The following is a 24587-nucleotide window of genomic DNA, read 5'->3' as shown; positions in this document are numbered from 1 at the left end:
TAATATTTTTACTCCTACATTTTTGTGGTAGCCTCAAACTGTTCAATCAGTGCTTTTTCATAGTAAGATTTTTTTTTATTTGTTGCTGTGCTTACATCCCCACATAATGCTGCTGTAGAAAAGAGACATGCAAGTTAGTTTCCTTTTCAAAAGGAAATGGAAACTGAGTGCCTCATATCAGGAACCCAGCTCTTTCTGAGTAATGACTCTTTAGTAGAGCTGAGCAAACAAAACTTGCTTGGCTGCCTGAGAGGACTTAGTTGGGGTACAATTTCTCCTTATGAAGGGTGCCAAGGATGAATGAAGATGATCATAAGCCAGTCAATGCTTCTTTACGTATTTCCCAGAAACCAAGAGAAGAAAAAACTGAACCTTTGTGGTGGCGCTGTCAGCAGGAGTCGGAAGCAGGTGAGTATTGATAAAACAATACTATTTATTGACAGTCGACGCGTTTCAGGGGCGGAGAGCCCCCTTCATCAGGAAAATATACAACATGAGCTAATGTTGTATATTGTCCTGATGAAGGGGGCTCTCTGCCCCTGAAACGTGTTGACTTTCAAATAGTATTGTTTTATCAATACTCGCTTGCTTCCGACTCCTGCTGACAGCGCCACCACAAAGGTTCTGTTTTTTCTTCTTCTTTACGGATTACCCTTCCCCGACGAATGCACTTATAGCACGGGTTGGAACCTAGGCAGCAGCGCAGGCACCCCGCACGCTGATCGGGTAAATCAGCAGAGGCTACAGATAGATGTTGTGACTTGTCACAACATTCTCCAGTAAGAGTAACTTACTACTATTTTATCATCTTATTATACAATACCACACATGAGGCGCTCCCTCCTGTCCTTCTTTTATCTTTACATTGGTTTCTGGGAAAATATATGAAAATGAACATATCTTACATCTGTTTGCATCATATAGGCTTAGGAAAGCTAATTTGAATATCTTTCCCAGAAACCCAGAGAGTTTATATGCGTAGTGAGAGAGCACCCTCCAGACAACACATATATTGCCCAGAAACCTAGAGTACCTTACTAGGCTCTCTCTCAATAAAATTCCTAGGAGACCAGAGAGTTTTATATACCAACTCTGAATCAAACTTTCAAAGTTTGTCAAATTTCAGGAATTTAGCTCATATCTAATATAGACCTATATATTCTTATCATAGGGACATTGGGAGACATTTATTAAGACCAGCATATTACACATCGGTCTTAATCTATCCTGTTTGTGTCAGATGCTCCACAATTATTAAAACGCACACAAGGTTCATCTGTGCAAACCCATGCTTCACAACAGAAATCTACACCAGCAAGGGAGCTGGTGTAGATTTCCGGTGTAATCTACTCAAGTTTCCTGGGGTAGATTATAATAAATGTTCTATGCCAGATATGCCTGGTCCTACACCACCCATTCCACACCTCACCCATTTTTTTGAAAACTCAAGGGCAGTGCGCAAAACCCTAAAAAAGATAGAAAAATGCTTCCTAAATAAAGCATGCACCAAAAGTAGCGACACCACTTTTCTGGCATAAAGGGGTTGATGTACCCCACTGTGTGAATCCATAATAGCATTAATGTCCTAACTTGTGTGAATAGTGGCAGCTATGTTTGTGTGGTGTGGGTTTTTGCCACTTTTTTTCAGCAGCCAAGGACATGATACTGATGGCCAGGAACTTTCTGCCTGACAAAATTTTAGGGGGAGGTTTATAGTCTACTTTGTGCCTTAAAAGTGTCATTCAAAAGTTCAGGTGGAACTTTTTTTTTAACTGACTTTTTAAAAACTGTTGCATCTCCTACTGTCTCACAGTCTTTGCCACTTTTCTGAAAACGGACATGGCCAGCCACCCCAGCAAATGTATCTTCATTTATGCCAATTTTCTGGTGTAAATAAAGCCAGAAATCTATGGCAGCTCTTCTGGACCAACCTCAGTTCATCTGACCCAAACTCATGACATCATTGTGATCTACGATACTGGGGGTTCCAGCCCCACCACACTGCATCATAGTGGTCTATGACAGATTTCCAGCCCAACCACGGGGCTACTGTCCCACACTTGCATGATGTAGTGAATATGGGACAGTAGACCTGCAGTCTGTCTGGGAAATGCAACCATCACACAGGCTGTCTTTCCCAGACAGCATATGTGAAATTGGCATATAGCCGATTTTTTAGTGACCAGATACCAAAGAAGGAGAAAAGCAGTATTTTTAGACTTTTGTTCTAAATTGAACTTTTGCCCGATTTTCAACAAGCATATATTCAGGTTACCCATATACAAAGTGAAAGTGTCAGCAGAAAAGTACATGCACACATGGAAAATATTGTTTGTACCCTTCCGATAAAGAAAAAAAAAAAAACCCCACAATGCTCACTGAAATAACTTAAAACTGACCTAAGTAGTAATAAATAAATAAATGTACTGAAAATCAGCTAATGAAAATCAGACACTGATTTTGAATTGTGGTTCAACAAAATTTTAAAAAACAAACTGAAGAAACTGGCTGGACAAAATAGATGGTACCGCTAGAAAAGTTTGAAAAAGATTTTACCATAGGTACATGTTAAACTAAGGCGAGTTCTGTAATTACCATCCAAGGTGTCTTCAAAGTTGTAATCATACAGTCTGCCTATTCAGAGGATAAAAAGTAGTCACTGTGCTGTTTGGAATCATGGTGGGTATCACACTGAACATGGACTAAAGATAAGGAGAGAGTTGTCTCAGGAGATTAGAAAGAAAATGATAGTCTTATAGCCTTTACATTTAACATGTTTGTCTATCTCCAAACAGCTTGAAGTTCCGGTTACTACAGTTGCAGATCTTATTCAGAGGTTTAAAGGGGTTTTGCCATCACATACAATGGGGGCATATCGCTTGGATATGCCCCCATTGTCTGATAGGTGCGGGTCCCACCTCTGGGACCCACACCTACAACAAGAATGGAGCGGGGAAATGTATGGAGCTGGCTGACCTGGCCATTTCCATCTGCGCCATAGAAATGAATGGGAGCAGGAGCCGCTTGTGCGCTCCCATTCACTTGTATGGGATCAGCGCTTGGTGGTGGACGGACCCCGGGGTCCTCCAGCTACAGCTCTCCCCTCTCCTTGTAGGTGAGGGTCCTAGAGGTGGGACCCGCACCTATCAGACAATGGGAGCATAACGCTAGGTATGTGATGGGAATACCCCTTTTAAGGTCTATGGGACTGTAGCCAACCTCCCTGGACGTGTGCCAAAAAAGGAAAATTGATGACAAATTGAAGAGATTGATAATACAAAAAGGTAACCAAAAAGCCCAAAATCTGTCGCAGTCTTAGCCAAAGTGGACTTATTGGAAGGAGGAGCAAACCACTATTGAAAGCAAATCATAAAGTGAGACTGGAATTTGCCAAAATGCATATTGACAAGCCACAAAGCTTCTGCGACAATGTCCTTTGGACAGATGAGACAAAACTAGGGCTTTTTGGCAAGTCACATCAGCTGTATGTTGTGGAGCGAAATGTGCTGCCCAGTGTCAGAGAGGTTGGTCTCAGTTGCAGGTAATGGGTCCTCCAAAAGGATAATGACCTTAAACACACAGCTAAAAAATAAATCTAAGAATGGCTAAAAGAAAAGCATTGAATTATTCTGAAGTGGCCTAAATTCCATTAAACATCTGTGGAAACAGTTGAAACATGCAGTCTCTGTAGAAGGCAAACTTGAGAGAGCTGGAGCGGTTTGCTCACGAGGAGTGGGCAAAAATACCTGTGGACAGGTGCAGAACTTTCATTAACAGTTACAGAAATCACTTGATTGCAGTGATCTAATTAGTTTGTTTTATAAATTATTCTGTTGAAACACAATTTAAAGGGTTTCTACCACTTAGGCGTCACATATTTGGCTGTCAGACACTAGCGATCCGCTAGTGTCTGCTCTGGCCAACCATCCTAATATAATTGCTTTTGGGGCGGTGGTTTGGCTAAAAAAACTACTTTTATTAATATGCTAATGAGCCTCTAGGTGCTATGAGGGCGTCATTAGCACCTAGAGGCTCCGTCTACCTTTAGAAACTGCCGCCCCCAGCGCGTCCCTCCAGCCCGCCCATCTCCTCCTGAATGCGATCCTCGTATGTATTATGCGCATGCGCAGTAAATGTCTGACAGCTTCCCTGTTCAGACATCTCCACTGCGCCTGTTCCTCGGAGCACTATGGCGTCATCGCGCAGGCGCAGTGGAGATGTCTGAGCAAGGAAGCGGTCAGACATTCACTGCGCATGCGCAGAATACATACGAGGATCGCATTCAGGAGGAGATGGGCGGGCTGGAGGGACGCGCTCGGCGGCGGCAGTTTCTGAAGGTAGACGGAGCCTCTAGGTGCTAATGACGCCCCCATAGCACCTAGAGGCTCATTAGCATATTAATAAAAGTAGTTTTTTTAGCCAAACCACCGCCCCAAAAGCAATTATATTAGGATGGTTGGCCAGAGCAGACACTAGCGGATCGCTAGTGTCTGACAGCCAAATATGTGACGCCTAAGTGGTAGAAACCCTTTAAAAGCAATGTCTGATTTTTATTAGTTGATTTTCAGTACATTTTAATTACTTTTGTCAGTTTCAAGTTATTTCATTGACCATTGTGGGTTATGACAAACCTATACAATAGGCAGACATCTCCTGTTTTCTACAGCTCACGCTTCAGTTCCTCTGTGTAGACTGGGAGAGAATAAGCAGAGTTCTCATCATAAGGTAGGAGATTTAATGAGAGCTCTATTGTACCCTTAATCAACTGACACTTTTCTGACCATTAACTCCCATTCAGCAGTATTAAAATGCCAACACTAACCATGCTGATGCAAAACAATAAGGACAAACAATTTGGGATTTCAAAAAAAATGTACGAATTTTATTATGTTTTCACACATCGCGCGCGTTGCAACTTTTACAAATGTACATTTCATAACCCTCACATCCTACCCTAGAAATTCTTTACAAATACGAAACTAAAACTAATAAGAAACAAAATATCTACCAAGATATTTAAAATAAGATAAATATTAGAAACATATTTACAGGAAAGGACGAATAAGAAAAACATACATAGCACTGTGAAAACTCGCTGCTGAAAAAGCTAACAATTGACATAAAGTAGTAAAAAAATCACTTCATTAAAGCAATAACATAAGAAAGTAGACTACAAGAATGAAAGGCACAGTTTCAGTGGGAATCATGGATGTTTGTCAGATTGTAGAACATGCAGCAAAAATTCCTTTAAGCCACCATCTAATAATCCAGAAAGACTGATGATATGACAAGACTGAGACTAAATGGCCAATTGAGAAATTCCTCTCGAAGTTATAGCAGCAGATATTTAGGAGGTTTCTGGTTTCATGTGGTCTAAAAGTTGTCCACATTTTACTGTACCATGAATACCTCGATGGGTTCTATGGTGATCCATGTTCACTAGGACAGAGGGGGTCTAGAGTTTGTGGTCACATTACAGATGTCAAACTGCTAACTGTAGATGACCATCTGATAATCCAGAATATCATTAATGATGGATTAAAGGAACTTTTACAAAATAAATAAATAAATAATAAATAAAAAAATATGCGACCAACAAATGGGCATCATTATTTCACTTCAGAAAAAGCATCTTTCCCCAAAGTAACTGCATAGTAAATCAATTTTTTCCTTTCTTTGCTGAGATCACATCCCATTTTGTGTGACTTAGGCCTCTTTCACACGGGCATGTGCGCCCCATTGCGGACCGCATTACACGGATGCCGTTCCGTGGGCATTCCGCATCACGGATGCGGACCCATTGACTTCAATGGGTCCGCAAATCCGGAGATGCGGAATGGTACGGAACGGAAGCCTAAGAAAGCACTACGGAGTGCTCCCGTGGGGTCTCGACACGTACGTCCATTCCGCAAAAAGGTAGAACATGTCCTATCTTTTTGCGATCCGCTGCGGCTGCCCCACGGACTGCGCTCGTGCATTGCGGCCCGCAGCAAGACCACGGGGTACACACGCCTGTGTGAAAGAGGCCTTAGGGATGAATCCAGCCTTTAAAAAGGCCCCAATTCATTGAAGTATCTTCTATACTCTAGACCAGTGTTTCCCAACCAGTGTGCCTCCAGCTGTTGCAAAACTACAACTCCCAGCATGCCCGCACAGCCAAAGGCTGTCAAAGCATACTGGGAGTTGTAGTTTTGCAACAGCTGGAGGCACACTGGTTGGGAAACACTGCTCTAGACAACAGTGTTCCTCAATCTGTAGTTCTCTGGCTCTTTCTAAGTTACAGCTCCCAGTTTACCCCTTTAGAAAACTAGAGTTCTAGTTTTGCAATAGCTAAGGACCCAAGTTGAGAAACACCTCTGTAGATAGATGTAGATATGTGTAAATTCACTTTGGTAACATTTCATACACAGGACATTTTGGGTTTAAATAAATAAAAATCGATTTTCTGTCCCTTTACAAGTCAGACATTCAAGTGCTATAAAGAGAGGACCGATATACCTCAAGGTTTCAACATTGTTTGCATTTGTTTCTGTTTAACCATGCATATATTACCAGAACTGCTGCCGCCGATAAAGGGGCATTTCCAATAATAATAATATTATTATAGGAGTACTACTCACATTGCAATTCCCTAAAAATTAAAGTAGCATCAAACTGAAGCTTTGATTAAATTCCTTAATGAATTATTCCCATTTTATAACATGATGGGATAGGACATGATAAGATCTGCCATCACTATTTGATTGGTGGAGGTTCGGAGAGTAATCTCCACCAATCCTGGTTTAGCACTCCACCCACCTCTAAGTGTTCCCTACACATCCTTACTCCTGGCCACCAGGAAATTGTAACAGGCTGTTTTCAATGAAATGGGGTCTTGGCACAGTTGCTTTCATAGGCTGTGGTGCCTCTGTGCATAGAAATACAGCGAATAGTGTTAGGGCTGTTTCACACGAGCGGACGCCGTGCGTGGCATCCGCTCCGTGAAAGAGTGCCAAGACCCGATGCAGACTGCACAGTTGTCACTGTGATTTCATAGTAAAGAGATCACAGAGAGGCACGGAGCATTATCAGTCATGTTAATGCTCCGTGCCTCGGCACTCTTTCACGGAGCGGATGCCACGCACGGCATCCGCTCGTGTGAAACAGCCCTTAGTCAAAGGCTACACAGCCATCTTGGATGCAACACCGATTGCACAAAGATCTCTGTGTAGCAGCAGCCACTGAATCGAGTCAAAGCATGACTGGCAAGTTGCCGCAACTAGTAAAGAGCAAAGTTTTAAAAAATTTGATTTGGCTGCTTCAACAAGAAATCTGATTCGCTACGAATTACTTTGTAACGAATCGCATTCCATTGTATCCAGTAAGTGCAATGATGGGAAACGGCGATTGTGTCGCCCCATCATTTAACCTCTCAGACTCCGCGATCAGCGTTGAACGTGGCATCTGAGAGTCACAGCCTATCAGGAGTTTATTCAGGGGTTAAAAAAATAAAAAATAAAATTACATACCACCTTTTTTTTTTTGCAGATAGGCCGCAACAGCCTCTCCGCGATCAAATGGACAAGGTGAGTTTTTTTTACCACCATATCAAGAAAAGTTGATTCTTTACCACAAAGCGCCAAGAAAATCAGAATCACAGTTAATCAAATTTTTCTTTGTTAACTTTGAGTCGCTCAACACTAGCCACAACCTCAGAATTGCAAAAAAAAAAGGAACACTACTGGATGTTTTGTGACTCTAGGGTCGCAGCAACTTGAGAATCAGACTGTGAACCCATTCAGTTCAATGGCTGCAATACTATAGAGCGATTTTGGGTCTGGTAATGGATGTCATTGGCAAGATCGCCATGTCGCCCCAGCCTTAAACTGGAGCTGCATCCCCTTCTCAGCCTTGGTGGGGTTCCCAGAGATCAGACCCCTGACATTCATAAAGAGATGGTATAGCCTAGCGGCCCTAGCCCACTAGATTTTTTTTTTTAAAGAGATCACTTGACTACTTTTCTTGAAAATCATGAATGGCATATACCGTAATATCCCCTGATGTCATATATCCAAGGGCCGGCTCCGGGTGTATATGTCATCGCAATGAGACATTCTGCCACCCATGTGCCCCTCCCTCAGCTTAAAAGGCAGCATACAGAATTGGCCACCTTATGCAGAGTGTGACCCGGCATGTGCCCAGGTTTGCCTGCTGCTGATGCCGACCCTGCCTAAGATAGCAATATGATTACAAGACTGAACACTTTTAGAGGTAATCCACAGATTGTAATGTAGAGCATGGTCTCTGTATAGAACAGATACACCAGATTATTTGATTAAAAAAAACGGTCAAGACAAAATCAAAGAAAACAAGAATTGTTGGAAGAAATGTGCCTCCCACTAAGAAGATCCAAGAAGATGTCTTATGGCTTTCATATAGAACAAAAAAAATAGCAAAAATTCTATATATACATTTTGTTATATTTACATGGTTTCCAGAAGAGGAAAACAAACTAGAAACTTCCAGCATCAGATTATCACTGAAAACAACTGAACATGTCCCCCAAGTAACAGTTCATTAACAATATGGATTTATAAGAACATTATACATGGGTGATATTAAAATACTCGGCTAGGTCTCCTCTGTGCCCAGCTGGACATTGTATTAAAACATTGATAATGGCCAAGTGTAGTTCTAAAGAGCCAGATCAGAATAGAATTCACGAACAGAACAGTGATCCCTCACATTATAAGGGTCCATTCACACGTCCGTAGGTGATTTGCGGATCCGCAAAACATGGACACCGGCAATGTGCGTTCCGCATTTCGCGGACCGCACATCGCCGGCACTATAATAGAAAATGCCTTTTCTTGTCCACAACTGCGGACAAGAATAGGACATGTTCTATTTATTTTGTTTCGGGAAAGGGAAAAAAATTGTGGACGTGTGAATGGACCCTAATGGTGATATTTAGGTTTAGCGACCTTCAGCAGTAGACACTGGAGGAAATAAGGATTGGACATATGTGATTCCCAATTCTCGTCCTGCTAGGAGATTAGCCGCTGCCAGAAGCAGGATCATAGCTGTAAGGGGTGCAGCCCCAGTTACATTGGAAAAGCGTAGTGTAAAAAATAAATAATAATATAGTCTCCAGTGGTCTTTACTGACCTTTGACAAAGTATAAAAATAAAAATGCTTAAAAAAAAATACATTAAAATCAATAAACACACCAAAAAACAGTTCCCCGATCTATTTGCAGTCTCGTCTCAAAAACTGAACATGTAAAGTATTACAGGTTACAACTGAACAAAAATCTTTAAAAAAATCTAAGATAATACTATACTATTAACTGAAAAAAATAAATAAAGTAGCTGAAATGTAAAAAAACATTTTTTTTTCAAATCATATGGTTAAAATTTAAAATAAATAAATAATGGGCCACATTTATTAAGGCAGGCGTTTTAGACACTGGTCTTAAGACCCAGCACTGGCGATAAATCCTCTAAAGTTATGTAGAGGCGCCAGCTTCTACATAACTTCGGCTGGTCCACCGCTGCTTCTGAATGTAAGAAAGCTTCCACCTAAAACAGGTGTAGTAAATGAGACAGGACTACCGGCCTGTCCCCTTCCCCGCCCACTTTGTTTTCGATCTGGCATGAGTGGGGAAAAGTCGCAGATTGTGGTGTAAAGGACATTTGTGCGAGAAATACACCTAATATAGGTTTATTTCTGTTTAATAAATGAGCCCCAATGTGTATAAAATGATATCTTTTAAGGGAAAAAAAAGCCAAAAAAGAAAAATCAAGTCTCTAACCCAACAAATATAACAATTATAGCTCTTTAAGGTTAAACACGGCTAAACTGTGTCTGGTCCCAAAGACCGAAATTACCCTTATCCTGAACTGATTTGAGTGAGGGATCACAGTACTGTGTGAACGTGACAGCTGAAAATGACCAAAGCCAAGGCTGCACCACCACGTAGCTTTGCATCTTCTAATTCTGAGCGTATAACCAGTGTAACAATCATAATTGCCAAGTAAACTTTGAGACTGGATTATGGTTGGGACTTGAAACATTTGAGGTATGGACAGACATACCAATGACATGCCATGATGTCACCGACGTGTGCCACTCCTTTTATCTAGGAATTTAGGATAAATAGTTCTAGCCCACCACGAGTGGCCATGTAGGACATTTTGATAAGAATGATCGGCTGTATACACTCTTTGCCAAAAGAGATCCCATAATAAATTACCAGTTTCTTCAAGAGGAGAACATCTTCTGCTGAATACAGATTTAAGTGTTAAATTTAAATTTCAGACATGTTGAGTACTAGGCACTAAGAAAGGATCCCATGAGCGATTGTCTAACAAGATGCAAGCTAGCAGAGACGAGTATCTGAAATGCTGAGAAGTCTTATATCAACATGGCGTTGCCCACGAGAGAGTGTAACAAACTAAACACTGCAAAAACATATGTCGATTTTAGATTTGCCAGTAACATCTTACCCAGTTAAACAATCAATATTTTATGTACATAATCTCGGTGGAGAAACCCCGACCCCCTTGAAAATTGACGATTTCTTGACATAATAGCCATAGGACTGGTAAGATTTCAAGTTTCAGCCAATACAGATAAATTGATATTTCAGTCCGACAATGTTTAAAAGGAACCAGTCACTAAGAAAAAGCAGTGTAACCTGCGGGCAGCATGTTGTAGAGCGGAAGGAGCTGAGCAGATTGATATATGGTTTTGTGGGAAAAGATTCAGTATGCTGTATATTATTCCTGCTCAATCCAGGCTTTGAAGTCAAGGAGGCGGTCCTATTGGTGATTGACAGCCTTGACTTCACTGATAGGACCGCCTCCTTGACTTCAAAGCTTAGAATGAAGAGGAATTTAAATGAATTAATTACAAGATTTGCTGAATCTTTTCCCAGAACTCTATATATCAATCTGTTCAGCTCCTCCTGCCCTATAACATGCTGCCTGTATATTTTACTGCATTTTAATTGTGACAAACATGTTACATAAATAGTGGATAATAATAAGCACTTAAATAAATGTAGGTTCATTAATAACATTAGAGACATAAGCCTGGGAGACAGAAGAGCCCGATCATTGGATAACATACAAGGTTCTGGGTTCTAGTTCACATAATTACATCCCATCCCAGCATATGAGGGCTTAATGCTTGCTTCCTCACCTCTTCCCAGTTGATGGTCTCACCATTGGCCGAACCCCTAAGCCAATTTGTTGGTTAGGAGAAGCCCAGTGCAAGTGCAAACTGCCATGGGTGGGACAGCGAATGGGGCCAATCTAAAAGATGAGACCCTCCCTACCGTTACCTCAGCAGGCCACATAATGCTCTGTGCTGCCTCAAAGGGCCATCCAAACCTTGTGGACCTTTGTTATAATACATCCAACCACCTCACCCCTGAAGATGTCCCCTTGGAGGACAAGCTGGGCTACAAACCCAAAGGTTGAACATGTATTATATAACACATATCTAGGTGTTTAACATACAATATAAAAACTGAGAAGACTGGAATATTGGAAGAGATCTCCCTTTTAAGTGCCCTGCACTACAAGAGTACGAAAAAAATTGGATAAAAAAAAAAAAAAAGTTTAAAAACAATAAATTAGGTTTTCTTCAAGGTATAAAATGAACACAATTTGTGCTAGTTTGGCTGTAAACGCATTTCTCTACATAGATCATCAGCAGGAAACTCCTTAAAATCCCCCAATAGTTCCCTGGCCTGACAATGAGTTCATATTCTCTTTCTAATACCCACAACTGGATTAAACCTTTCCACCATGGATCTAATAAAAAATTGGCTAAAACAAAAAACACCCGCTGCTGTGGTCTACGTGGCTTAATGGATTTTTATGGGACGTGCGGTATGATGCAATCGCAAAAGGCCTGTTCTTTTAAAGCAGGATCCGTAGATTGTGTTGTTAGAGAATAGCAGCATTAGAAGATAAGCGGTGCTCTGGTTTGACCATTCGGAGGTGCAGCCACTTGTCCGGTGTTGTATGGTTTGTGCGGGTTGCAAGCTTTGGGTGAAGTTCTTGACTGATTAACATTAATGGGACCATTCCAGCTGCGGGCTTCAGGCAGTCACTGAGTTAGTAGCTTCTAGGTCATCTAGGAAAGCTTGTTTCTCATTATTCAACACATTGGTGCTTTTGTAATCTCCTGCATTCTTGTCTGGTGTAGAGCCAATAGCTTCACTACTCTGCCACATGCCGTAACCAAAGTATATGACAAAACCTGCAAACGGGAAGAATTGTTACTTATGTATCTCAGGTTAAGATGAAAAAATATATATAAAATCAAAAAACTTGGCTGCCTTCTTCCAAAAACAGCGCCACACCTGTTCACAGGAGTTGTGTGTCATTGCAGCTCAGAACCTTTTACTTTCAATATAACGGAGATTAAATACCACACACAAGCCCCCATGGACAAGCCCCACCATTTCTGGAAGAAACCACGTTTTTTTTAATTTTTTATTCTTGACAACCCTTTAATTAGCAAAATAAGATTTCTATTTATGCTATTACGTATCTTACATCTCAATAAAAAGATATTGAACCATAATTAGCAAATAGGAAAGCTGGTGTCAAATGCAAGAAAATAAATAAAATTGGGTGGAGGACTTTTTTTTTTTTTAAATCTGAATTGTAGGATTAAGGCCCCTTTCATTTCAATCGGTCTGTGTACATGAGCGTTGTTTTTCACGCATCACTTCTGCATTACGTGAAATTTGCAGCATGTTCTATATTCTGCGTTTTTTTACGCAGCCCTGGCCCCATAGAAGTGAATGGGTCTGCGGGAAAAACTGATTACATCCGCAATCAAGTGCTGATGCGATGCGTTTTTCACTGATGGTTGCTAGGAGATATGTTTGTAAACCTTTTTATCATGCTCGTGAAAAACGCATCCAAACGCCTTGCACCCACGTGGAAAAAACGGAACAACTGAAGGCAATCGCAGACAAAACTAACTGAACTTGCTTGCAAAATGGTTCGAGTTTCAATGAACGCACCCTGAACGCATCCAGACCTTATCCATATTGTTCGTGTGAAAGAGGCCTTAAGAGTTTCCTTAAAGAGGACCTTTCACCTAAAAAAAAAATTTAAACTAAGACTATAGCGTTACTTACATGCCCCCATGATTTCTTGAACGTTAATTATTTTTTCATTCTGTGCCCCCGTTTGTCCGCTATGCCCCCCGGAATAATTCCCGCCGTCTATGCTAATGAGCCAGCCTCAAATGGGCTGGCTTTAAAAGTTCTCCCGGTCGTGCCTTCCATCTTCTCCCTGGCACGGAGCGCATCCAATCAGCGCGCTCCGCTCTTAGCCAGGGAGAAGACGCTCCAGTTCTCGCGAGACTTCAGAGAACTGGAGCGATTTCGTCTATCACGACCGGGAGAACTTTTAAAGCCAGCCCATTTGAGGCTGGCTCATTAGCATAGACGGCGGGAATTATTCCGGGGGGCATAGCGGACAAACGGGGGCACAGAATGAAAAAATAATTAACGTTCAAGAAATCATGGGGGCATGTAAGTAACGCTATAGTCTTAGTTTAAATTTTTTTTTTAGGTGAAAGGTCCTCTTTAAAGAACACAAGGACCGGTAATTGCACATGTAGTGGAATAAAGAGCTTCCATGCAGATTTGTGCAAGGCAAATCCGCAGAGAATCACAGTAGAATACAGGTGGATGAGATTTCATTCACATACCGTGGAGAATTTCTGCTGTAGATCTTCACGGTGGATTTGATACCTTTCAAAGTTGAGAGGTAAAATCTGCTTGTTATACATTTGGTGATAAAACCACCATATGTGCTCCTACCTTCACGCTGCTTTCAAACAGGCAAAATTTGGGTTCTTTTTAGGATCCATTATTACTGCCACTATTCCCAGAACCTCCTATGGTTCTACGAAACTGTTCTTAATTCACCATAGATGGCACTCTAAGTCCACTCCACTGAAGCCACCATTAGTCCTGGTTTTGCAGCTGCAATATGGATGCCAAAATGCACCATCTGAAAGCGGTCTTACATGGCTCGTAATGTCAGAGATCAGATTCAATTTAGTGTCTCATTCACACTTGCAAGGCGAATGGTAACAACCTCTTACTAAAGAGGTTGTCCCATCTGTACATGTATAAATAAGAGAGGTGGGACCTGCACCTGACATTTAAAAGGAATTGGCTCATCCCTCAAGGAGCCGCTTCTATCTCCAGAATGGGGCACCCAAAGTGAAGTGAGAGTAGCCGCGCATACACAGGCACCCTTCGTTCACTGCTATGGGAGTTCCGAAAATAGCCATGCGCCATTTCATAGCAGTGAATGGAGAAGTGGCTGCGCTTGTGCTGTATGCTCTCCATTCCCCACAATGGGTCCTCCGAAAATATCTGAGTGCTCTTGCTTGGCTATTTTTGGAACTCCCATAGCAATAAATGGAGAGCAGACCTTCATTCTAGTGCCCCGTTCCAGAGATAGAAGCAGGTCCCAGTAGTACGACCTGCAACTATCTGACATTGATGGCCTTTCCTAGTGACAGGCCATCAATGCTGTCTGTGATGAGCCAAGCCTTTGGGGCATACCCTGGGGATATACCATAAAACTCCATATAGAACAATCTAAAAATAAAGAACCTAAAAACCAGAATATGGCTCCCCAAATTGTCAGAAATGATTTAAAAAAAGTGGTAATTAAAAAAAACAACAACTAAGCAATGACATCTGGGAAGTGGTAACAATAACCTGATAAATTGAGTTGAAGTGAACAAGACAAAAGGATCAATTTCTACATGGCAACTTACCGATTACCATCCAAATTGCAAATCGTACCCAGGTGCCTCCTCCTAGCTGCATCATCAGGTATACATTTACAAAAATGCTCAAGACTGGGATTACAGGAACACACGGGACCTATGAGAACACACATATCATTACTAGGATGTTGACAGCTCAGGTACATACAGTATCCCACTGTGTCATGCTGTAAAAGTGTTATATGATGTTTCATACGAGCACCCGCCATTCTCTGCTGACTACTTAGTCCACGTTCACAACCAGTGTTGGATTGGAGTACCTAGGGCCCTCCAGTAAAATTCATTCTGGGAGCCCACTGTAAAGCTGCATGCATATACTACCTGCCCACACTACCCAGTTTTTTTTTTTTATATGGACTTAAGCAATGTTTTGTATAGTATCTCAGCCAGTCTATAAATATGTCAGTCTACTGTGCCATGTGCCACTTGAGCAAAGGGTAGGGAACCAGGAGCCCACCTTGCTCAGAGGCCCACCGGGGAATTCACCTGTTCCCCTGTGGGCCAGTCTGTGCCTGTTCACAACACAACAGAAGATCCTGCAGTGAAGGTCCAGCAGTGACCTGACGCAGACTAAATGAGTGCCCTTCTGGCCCACGTTATTATGTACTGTCCTACACATTGGATCACTCCAAAGAAAACCTTATAGCAATACTGCGATAGCAGAGCCCTCCTCTATCATGCGCCATTTTTTATAATGGTGTCTTCTTATGAGGTAGAAGAGTATTTGGGCCTCCTCAGGTGCCAGGACCAGGGTGACTGCAACCCCTCTGCACTCTATAACTACGCCCCCGACAGTATCCAGATGTGCTGCTTTACCTTGAAAGACAGTTTAGTTTTGCTCTCAGGTTGTCTCCAAATGATAATCGTAAAGGCTAAAGATAGCAGTATTAAGACTGCAAGCGGAATAATAACAGCGGATTCTCCTTTTGCCAAGGAGTCTTGACCAAAAACCATGAGGCAGCAAAAGGAGACGATGAGAAGGCCTGAAAAGAGAAAAAGGTGTAAAACGAATTCTGCTTTGAAGTCAGAAAATGCCTGTGAGCGCCCCCTAGTTTTTCCATTACTGTAATTTCCTTTATATAACCCCCACCCTCTGTACAGCTGCCAAGTTCTATAAGCTGTTTAGGGACAGTCTGCGCTCTTTGTTTTAAGGTTAAGGGCTCATGCAAATTGCGGACCCACAAAACACAGATATCGGCCATGTGTGTTCTGCATTTTGTGGAACGGTCGGCCAAAAATAGAACAATCCTATCCTTGTCTATAATGCGGACAAGAATAGGACAAATTCTATATTTTTGCGGGTGCCACGGAATGGCCACGCAAAAAATTCAGATCGGATTCAGCCAAAAAATGGGTTAGAGTACATGAGCCCTAACACAGTTTAGCTTCTGCTCCTGTGAGGCCCCAGGTTTTATTACTTACCTACAATACCTGCTGAAATGTTTACTATAGACCCCGATAACCGGGTTGGTTCTGGGTTTGGTGGAAATAGGAGCATCTGAAGAGTGAACTTCTCCCCTTCACCCAGTATTCCATTTTGAGACTCGCTGGTACTGACTGACTCATTGATATCTGCATCATCGGTTGTGCGGGCCATTTGATAGGCGAGATTTGGCTGTTCTGGCTGATACCTGAGAAGCAACAACACAAATGTTAAAATAACCAGATTCCAATTAGAATCAGTCCCCTGTCATCTAAGGGTACTTTCACACTTGCGGCAGAGTGATCCGGCAAGCAGTTCCGTCGCTGGAACTGCCTGCCGGATCCAGCAAAACGTATGCCAACTGATGGCATTTGTAAGACTGAACAGGATCCTGATCAGTCTTAAAAATGCCTGATCAGTCAGAAAAATGTATTGAAATGCCGGATCCGTCAAAACTGATCCGGCATTTATTTTTTTCACCTTTTTTTCGGTCTGCCGACCGTATTTGGAATGCCGGATCCGGCACTAGTACATTCCTATGGAAAAAAATGCTGGATACGGCATTCAGGCAAGTCTTTAGTTTTTTTTGGCCGGAGATAAATCCGCAGCATGCTATGGTTTTATCTTTTGCCTGATCAGTCAAAATGACTGAACTGAAGACATCCTGATGCATCCTGAACGGATTACTCTCCATTCAGAATGCATGGGGATATAACTGATCAGTTCTTTTCCAGAATTGAGCCCCTGTGACGGAACTCTGTGCCGGAAAAGAAAAACACTAGTATGAAAGTACCCTAACTGCAAATAGCTAGTCAATATCTGAACCAACCTACATGTTGTTTAAATTATTCCACCCAGGACACATTAGACCAAACCGCTAGAAGAGATGTTGTACATAGTGATGGCCAATTCACAGTGTTCGCCGACTAAGGGCTCTTTCACATCTGCGTTCTTTTCTTCCGGCATAGAGTTCCGTCGTCGGGGCTCTATGCCGGAAGAATACTGATCAGGATTATCCTAATGCATTCTGAATGGACAGTCCGTCCTTCAGGATGCATCAGGATGTCTTCCGTTCCGGTACGGAACGTTTTTTGGCCGCAGCAAATAGCGCAGCATGCTGCGCTTTTTGCTCCGGCCAAAAATCCGGAACACTTGCCGCAAGGCCGGATCCGGAATGAATGCCCATTGAAAGGCATTCATCCGGATCCGGCCTTAAGCTAAACGTCGTTTCGGCGCATTGCCGGATGCGACGTTTAGCTTTTTCTCAATGGTTACCATGGCTGCCAGGACGCTAAAGTCCTGGCAGCCATGGTAAAGTGGAGCGGGGAGCAGCATACTTACCATCCGTGCGGCTCCCGGGGCGCTCCAGAGTGACGTCAGGGCGCCCCAAGCGCATGGATCACGTGATCGCATGGATCACATGATCCATGCGCATGGGGCGCTCTGACGTCATTCTGGAGCGCCCTGGGAGCCGCACGGACTGTAAGTATACCGCTCCCCCGCTCCCCGCTCCTACTATGGCAACCAGGACTTTAATAGCGTCCTGGGTGCCATAGTAACACTGAAAGCATTTTGAAGACGGATCCGTCTTCAAATGCTTTCAGTACACTTGCGTTATTCCGGATCCGGCGTGTAAATCCGGCAAGTGGAGTACACGCCGGATCCGGACAACGCAAGTGTGAAAGAGGCCTAACACATGCGATCTGCCATCTTTATTCCCAAGCCCGGCGATGCAGAGGCAAGTCCTTACCTGTGCCTGCTCCGCAAGCCGCTCTGAAACACCTACTGTGACCAGGAGCAGGGTGTTCTCGGAACTGCCTGCTCCCTGTGACCGCATGTGTTTCAGAGCGGCTCGCGGCGCAGGCACAGGTAAGGACTTGCCTCTGCATCGCCGGGCTTGGGAATAAAGATGGCAGATCGCATGTGTTAGTCAGCGAACACTACGAACTGGCCATCACTGGTTTTACAGTGCCAAAACATTAGAAACGCCCACAAAGTGACTAATTTTTAACATGCTAATTCGCCCAAGCAGGGGCATACATAGAAATCACTAGGCACCATAGCAAGAATCTAAATTGGGCCCCCCACTGCTGTATATACTATATATCTGTACACACTGCATCTATTATACCTTGTACCTCACATATCAGTACACTGCTGTATATACAATATACCTGTACACACTGCATCTATTATACCCCGTACCTCACATATCAGTACACTGCTGTATATACTGTATATCTGTACATATTGCATATATAATACTGTGTAATATATGCAGTGTGTGTGTGTATATAAAGTGGACGACCTCCTCTTACCACTCCATTCCAGTCTGTATGGACCAGTGCAGAGATGATTGCTATTAGGGGTTTAAGGACCTGTGATGATGTCATCATAGGTCCTGGCAGATGTACCTTTCAAACCTGGGAATTACAACATTTTTGGTGCAGTTCCTTTGCTAGATCCTGCAGGACCTGTGATGTTGGAGATGATGTGATCACAGGTCCTGACAGATGCACTGTTCTAACCTGGGAACTACACTTTACACTGTGCAGTTCCCTTACAGGACCTGTGATGACATCAAAGGTCTTTTAGCTTTATGAAGATAGATGGGAGCAATTTGGGGGCGGGGCCTCTCCACCACTGCGGGCCCCCCTCCCTCATGGGCTCCATAGCAGCTGCATAGTCGGCTTTTTTTTTATTGAAATAGGTGGAGAACATGAAAATAGTTTTTTTTCCCAAAATGTTTTTGATGTTTTTGTTTTTTGTACACACCATGTGGCCTTGAAGAAACACACTTTACCACACGTCCATATACTTCTGCCATTTGCAATGATACCCTATGTATATTTTTTATATCTCGCTCATCAGGGAGAAGCAAGCATTAAACTTGAGCTGGGAAATTTTACGTATGAAATTTTATGCAAGTTGAGAAAGTTTCTATCTTGTAAGTACAATTGTTACAAGCGATTGCTATTTGGCAGTATTTCACTATTTTGGCCCTTGGTTGGTTCTGTTAGGTGGGTAGATATATCAGAAATGGAATCGCCCCATGTCGGATCGACATAAAGGATGCATGACAGGATTTGGAGCTTGTGAATACATAGACCTCGTACTTTAGTGCTGGTGGCACCTCACTATGCTGCAGCTTTTCTTTTTTCTAAGATGCTAGTCGCATGTTCACATATAAAAATTTGTCAATAGCAACAGAGTGGTGATCGGCAATTGATCCTTAATAAAATGTAATTATCTTCTATCAGTTTATCACGATACATGTGAGCTAATCTGACTCAGTCTCTATGTGGTGGAGAGCTGGGCATTTAATATTTATATAATTGTGATAGGAAAAAGACCTATTTAATTGAAATCTGCTGCACTCAGCTGTGTGGACTTTTAAAAGGGGAGCATTTTGAGTGCCGCTGTGTTAGTAACTTCTTGCATTACCCATGTAATAACCATTCTGGAGCATTTATTCTTTGGACTCTGTGCCATTATTTTATTATTCCTGCTAGAAGTTATGAATGAATTGCTAGCAGTTTGCATTGATGGTCCAGATGGGTGTTACCAGTTTGGGGGGGGGGGGGGGGGGTGTGACCCTGCATATTCTGATATTGGCAGCACTGATAGTGTCAGAATGTCGATACAATCTAAACAGCTAGCAATTCATTTATAACTACAAGTAGGAATAATGAATGGCACACCATAGAGCCATAAGAATAGATGCTCCAGAATGGTTATTACATGGGGATGAAAGTAGTTAGTAAAACAGAGATGTCAGGAAAGGAGAGAGGTCCCCTTAAAAACACATTCAGGGGGAGATTCATCAAAACTGGCTTAGTTGCCGATAGCAACCAATCAGATCACCGCTTTCATTTTCCAGAGCTCCTTTGGAGAATGAAAGGTGCCATCTGATTGGTTGCTTTGGGCAACTAAGCCAGTTTTCCTTTACATCAGTTTTGATAAATCTCCCCCCTATGGTCTTGGACATTTTTTGGCAGCTTTTTGTGACTCCAGGCACCCTCGCTGATTAACTGTTCAACAAGGCCATGACACTCCGTGAGCACTGCAGCCTCTCCTCGGCCAGTGACATCATGTTTAATCGATTACATGGCCTAGGCACAGCTGAATCCCAATTGAAGCCACCGGACGGTAGGTCATCAGTATTAAGGACTACTCCATCCTTAGAGCAGTAAACAGAAATGCAGCAGCAAAGAGTCTGTGCTCTTTATTTGCCTCACTTCACACCAGGAGTGGACCACCAGACGATGCTCCAGTGAGGCTGAGCTCTAAAACATTAAAGGGCCCCAAAATGCCAACAGAAGGCAACTTCCATTACTTCTCTAAGGTTTATTCGCAGATAATCTAACACAATATATGTATGTAATTCTTACCTCAAGACCAACACACAGGCGGCCACTAGCGAGTAGGCAAGAAGCGTTCCTATGGACATCAAATCCACCAAGTCTTTCAGATCAAACAAGAAGGCCATCAAAGCTGTATCGACATTAAACAAATGGAAGAAATTTATTTACTACATTCCAAGAGAGTTGTGGATTTCTATTTGCTATTTCTTTTACAAGAATTAACTTCAAGCTTGCTGCAAGTTTATGTTAAAACATAAAGAGTAGAAATTCCAGGAGGGAAAAAAAAGCAGGCTGTTTTGAGAGCTCCATTTATACAAGCAGGCAAATAACACAAGTTTGTGAGCGTTCGCGTGTTTGATTTTAAAGTGTGTGAGACTTTAGATTACGTGACTTGAGATTCAGGGACTTTAGTGGGGGACTGAAGTAAATCAGTTTCTTATCACTGCATTATATTGTATTTTTCGCTTTTATTGCGTAATCCCCATTAGTAGGTGTCATTATTGACAGCGCAGTCCAGTGAACATCTTGTCTAATGTATGCAGTCCTGGAACAGCCGTTAGAGGGTGCATATCTTTGTTAAAAATGTGGGCAAATTGCCAGTTTGGAATCGCACATTGAGTCTCTAAACGGGCGAGTTTCAACACCGAGGCGTTGACAATTTGGAAAAGAGTTTGCTGCTCACTGAGCAAGCACTCTATAGGGTATAGGTGGGGGAGGGTGGTAGCGAGGAGGCTGAGGAAAGTGAGGTAGCTGGATAACAGTTAGAAAGAGGGGTAGAGGGAAGAGTGCCATGGAGGCTAGCCCTGATCTGACACACCCCAACAAGTTTGCAAGGTTGGCAGATGAAGGGGATGTCGTCAGTCCAGGGACGGCACTGCTGCAGCCGGACACTTCCTCTGCCAGTCAGGGGAATGTCAGCTCCAGTAAGCAGGGGACCAGGAGAGCAGGGCAGGCCAGACAGGTGCTGGTAGTGGGAGACTCAAATATTAAGGTACAAATAGGGCAATCAGTCACAAAGACTGGGATCGTCAAACAGTGTGTTGTCTTCCTGGCGCTCAAGTTTGACACATCGCGGATCGGGTTGACAGATTACTGGAAGGGGCTGGAGAAGATCCAGCGGTCATGGTCCATATCAGAACCAATGATAAAGTTAGAGGTAGGTGGAGCGTCCTTAAAAATGATTTTAGGGATTTAGGTCAAAAGCTTAGGGCGAGGACCTTAATGGTAGTATTTTCCGAAATACTACATGTACCATGAGCCACACAAGAAAGGCAGTGGTAGATTAGGAGGGTTAACAAGTGGCTCAAGAACTGGTGTAGGAAGGAGGGGTTTGGGTTCTTTTGACTTCTCTCTCGGCTACAGGCTCTATTGTAGGGATGGGCTGCACATCAATGGCGAAGAGGCAGCTGTGTTGGGGGAGAAGATGACTAGAAGGTTGGAGGAGTGTTTAAACTAGGGACTGGGGGAGGGGTAATTATGTTATAGGATGCAGATAGAGACCGGGGGCGAGGTAATGGGACTGGGGGAGGAATGGAAGGAGGGACTAGAACAGTTCAGAAGGAAAGGTGTAGGGTAAAAAATATACATAAACCTCTCAAATGTATGTATACAGAAGCCTGACTAATAAAACTGGGGAACTGGAATTAGTGATGTGTGAGGAGGACTATGACACAGTGGGAATAACGGAAACATGGCTGGATGATAGCTATGACTGGGCAGTTAATGTACAGGGTTACAGTCTGTTTAGAAAAGATCGCCAAAACCCGGAGGGGGAGGGGTCTGCCTTTATGTAAAGTCCTGTCTAAAGACCACACTCCAGGAAAATATAAGTGAGGGACATGAACATGTGGAGTCACTGTGGGTAGAGATACATGGGGGCAAAAACAATAATAAAATACTAATAGGAGTTTATTATAAACCTCCTAATATACCAGAGTCCCCAGAAAATCTGCTACTTAGGGCTCATGCACACAACCGTATGGCTTTTTCAGTGTTTTACGGTCCGTTTTTTGTTTTCATTGTGTTTCTGTTTGCCATATACATTATACAGTAATTACATAGAAAAAATTGGGCTGGGCATAACATTTTCAATAGATGGTTCTGCAAAAACGGAACAGGTACGGAAGACATACGGATGCATTTTCGTATGTGTTCATTATTTTTATTTTTTTGCGGACCCATTGACTTGAATGGAGCCAAGCACCGTGATTTGCGGACAAGAATAGGACATGTTCTATCTTTTCATGGTACGGAAATACTGAAACGGAATGCACACGGAGACACTTAGTTTTTTTTGGTTGAACCATTGAAGTGAATGGTTCAGTATAAGTACCGTATACTGAACTAAAAAAACTGCCAGTGTACTGAACGCAAAATACTGTCGTGTGGATGAGCCCTAAACGAGACGAGGTGGCAAATCATAATGAGGTGGTTATTATGGGGGACTTCAACTACCCAGATATAGACTGGGGAACAGAAACTATACATCTCATAAAGGAAACAGGTTCTTGGCAATAACCAAAGACAATTACCTTTCCCAACTGGTTCAGGACCTGACTAGAGGGGCGGCCATACTGGATTTAGTATTAACCAATAGGCCTGAACAACAGATGTGCAGGTCGGGGGACACCTGGAAAATGGTGACCAAAAAGTAATAACCTTCCAATTGTCATTCATAAGAGTATTTCTTCAGGGAGGAACATAAATACCAAACTTCAAAAAAGCTAAATTTAGCCAACTAAGGCTACTTTCACACCTGCGTTCGGTGCGGATCAGTCTTGTATCTGCACAGACGGATTCGCACCGATAATGCAAATGCTTGTATCAGTTCAGAACGGATCCGTTTGCATTATTCTTTTAAAAAAAGGTCTAAGTCAAAACAGATCCGTCCTGGCTTACATTGAAAGTCAAATGGGGGATGGATCTGTTTTTAATTGCACCATATTGTGTCAGTGAAAACGGATCCGTCCCCATTGACTTACATTGCAAGTCAAGATGGCTCCTTATAGTCAGGCGGACATCAAATGCTGCAAGCAGCGTTTTGGTTTCCGCCTGCACAGCGGAATAGAGGCGCAACGGAGCCAAACTGATGCATTCTGAACGGATCCTTATCCATTCAGAATGCATTGGGGCTGAACTGATCCATTTTGGACCTAACTAACTGGGACAAGGTCCTCAAAAAATAAAAATACGGCCACAAAATGGGATATTTTTAAAAGCATCCTAAAATCTAATTGTGAGAGGTACATACCGAATGGGAATAAAAGATTAAGGAACAAGAAGAAACCAAATGTGGATAAATAGAACTATAAAAGAAAGCAATAAACGACACGGTGATGGACCATGTGATCTGACGTCACCACAGGTCCTTTAGCCGGCAGCTCATGATTAAAGAAGTAAGAAAAGACAGGCAGCTACGCGATCAAGAGGAGAAGGTGAGTTAATTATTTTTTATCCCTCAATTGACCACCTACTAAGCATTCTGTATTAATTATTTTACCGCATAAAGATAATTTTAATATATAAAATGAGAATGCTCGGACTGGGGGAAAACATCTGTATGTGGTTAAGGAACTGGCTCAGTCATAGAAAACAGAAGGTGGTTCTTAATGGTACACACTCAGATTGGGTCACTGTCACTAGTGGAGTACCTCAGGGTCAGTATTGGGCCCTATTCTCTTCAATACATTTTTTTTTATGATCTTGTAGAAGGCTTGTACAGTAAAATATAACTTTTTGCAGATGAGACTAAACTGTGTAAAGTAATTAAAACGGAAGAGGACAGTATACTACTACAGAGGGATCTGGATAGACTGGAGGCTTGGGCAGATAACTGGCAGATGAGGTTTAACACTGACAAATGTAAAGTTATGCACATGGGAAGGAATGATGCAAGTCACCCGTACATACTAAATGGTAAAACACTGGGTAACACTGACATGGAAAAGGACCTAGGAATTTTAGTGAACAGCAAACTAAGC

General features: G+C 42.6%; 1 protein-coding gene across 1 annotated transcript in view; it reads right to left on the bottom strand.

Moving 5' to 3' along the window:
• Nucleotides 1-10977: 10977 nt before the first annotated feature.
• SLC7A1 (solute carrier family 7 member 1) overlaps nucleotides 10978-24587 on the bottom strand; it is a 47170-nt gene continuing 33560 nt past the window's right edge. The window contains exons 8-12 of the mRNA XM_044284768.1: nucleotides 20635-20737; nucleotides 16243-16451; nucleotides 15637-15803; nucleotides 14809-14917; nucleotides 10978-12252 (exon numbers count right to left, since the gene is read on the bottom strand). Coding sequence (XP_044140703.1) covers nucleotides 12092-12252; nucleotides 14809-14917; nucleotides 15637-15803; nucleotides 16243-16451; nucleotides 20635-20737 — 749 coding nt within the window. The 3' untranslated portion in view covers nucleotides 10978-12091. The remainder of the gene's footprint in view (nucleotides 12253-14808; nucleotides 14918-15636; nucleotides 15804-16242; nucleotides 16452-20634; nucleotides 20738-24587) is intronic.

This window comes from Bufo gargarizans, chromosome 3 (assembly GCF_014858855.1).
Source record: "Bufo gargarizans isolate SCDJY-AF-19 chromosome 3, ASM1485885v1, whole genome shotgun sequence".
Classification (NCBI taxonomy): Eukaryota; Metazoa; Chordata; class Amphibia; order Anura; family Bufonidae; genus Bufo; species Bufo gargarizans.
This window is presented reverse-complemented; position numbering and strand designations above follow the sequence as displayed.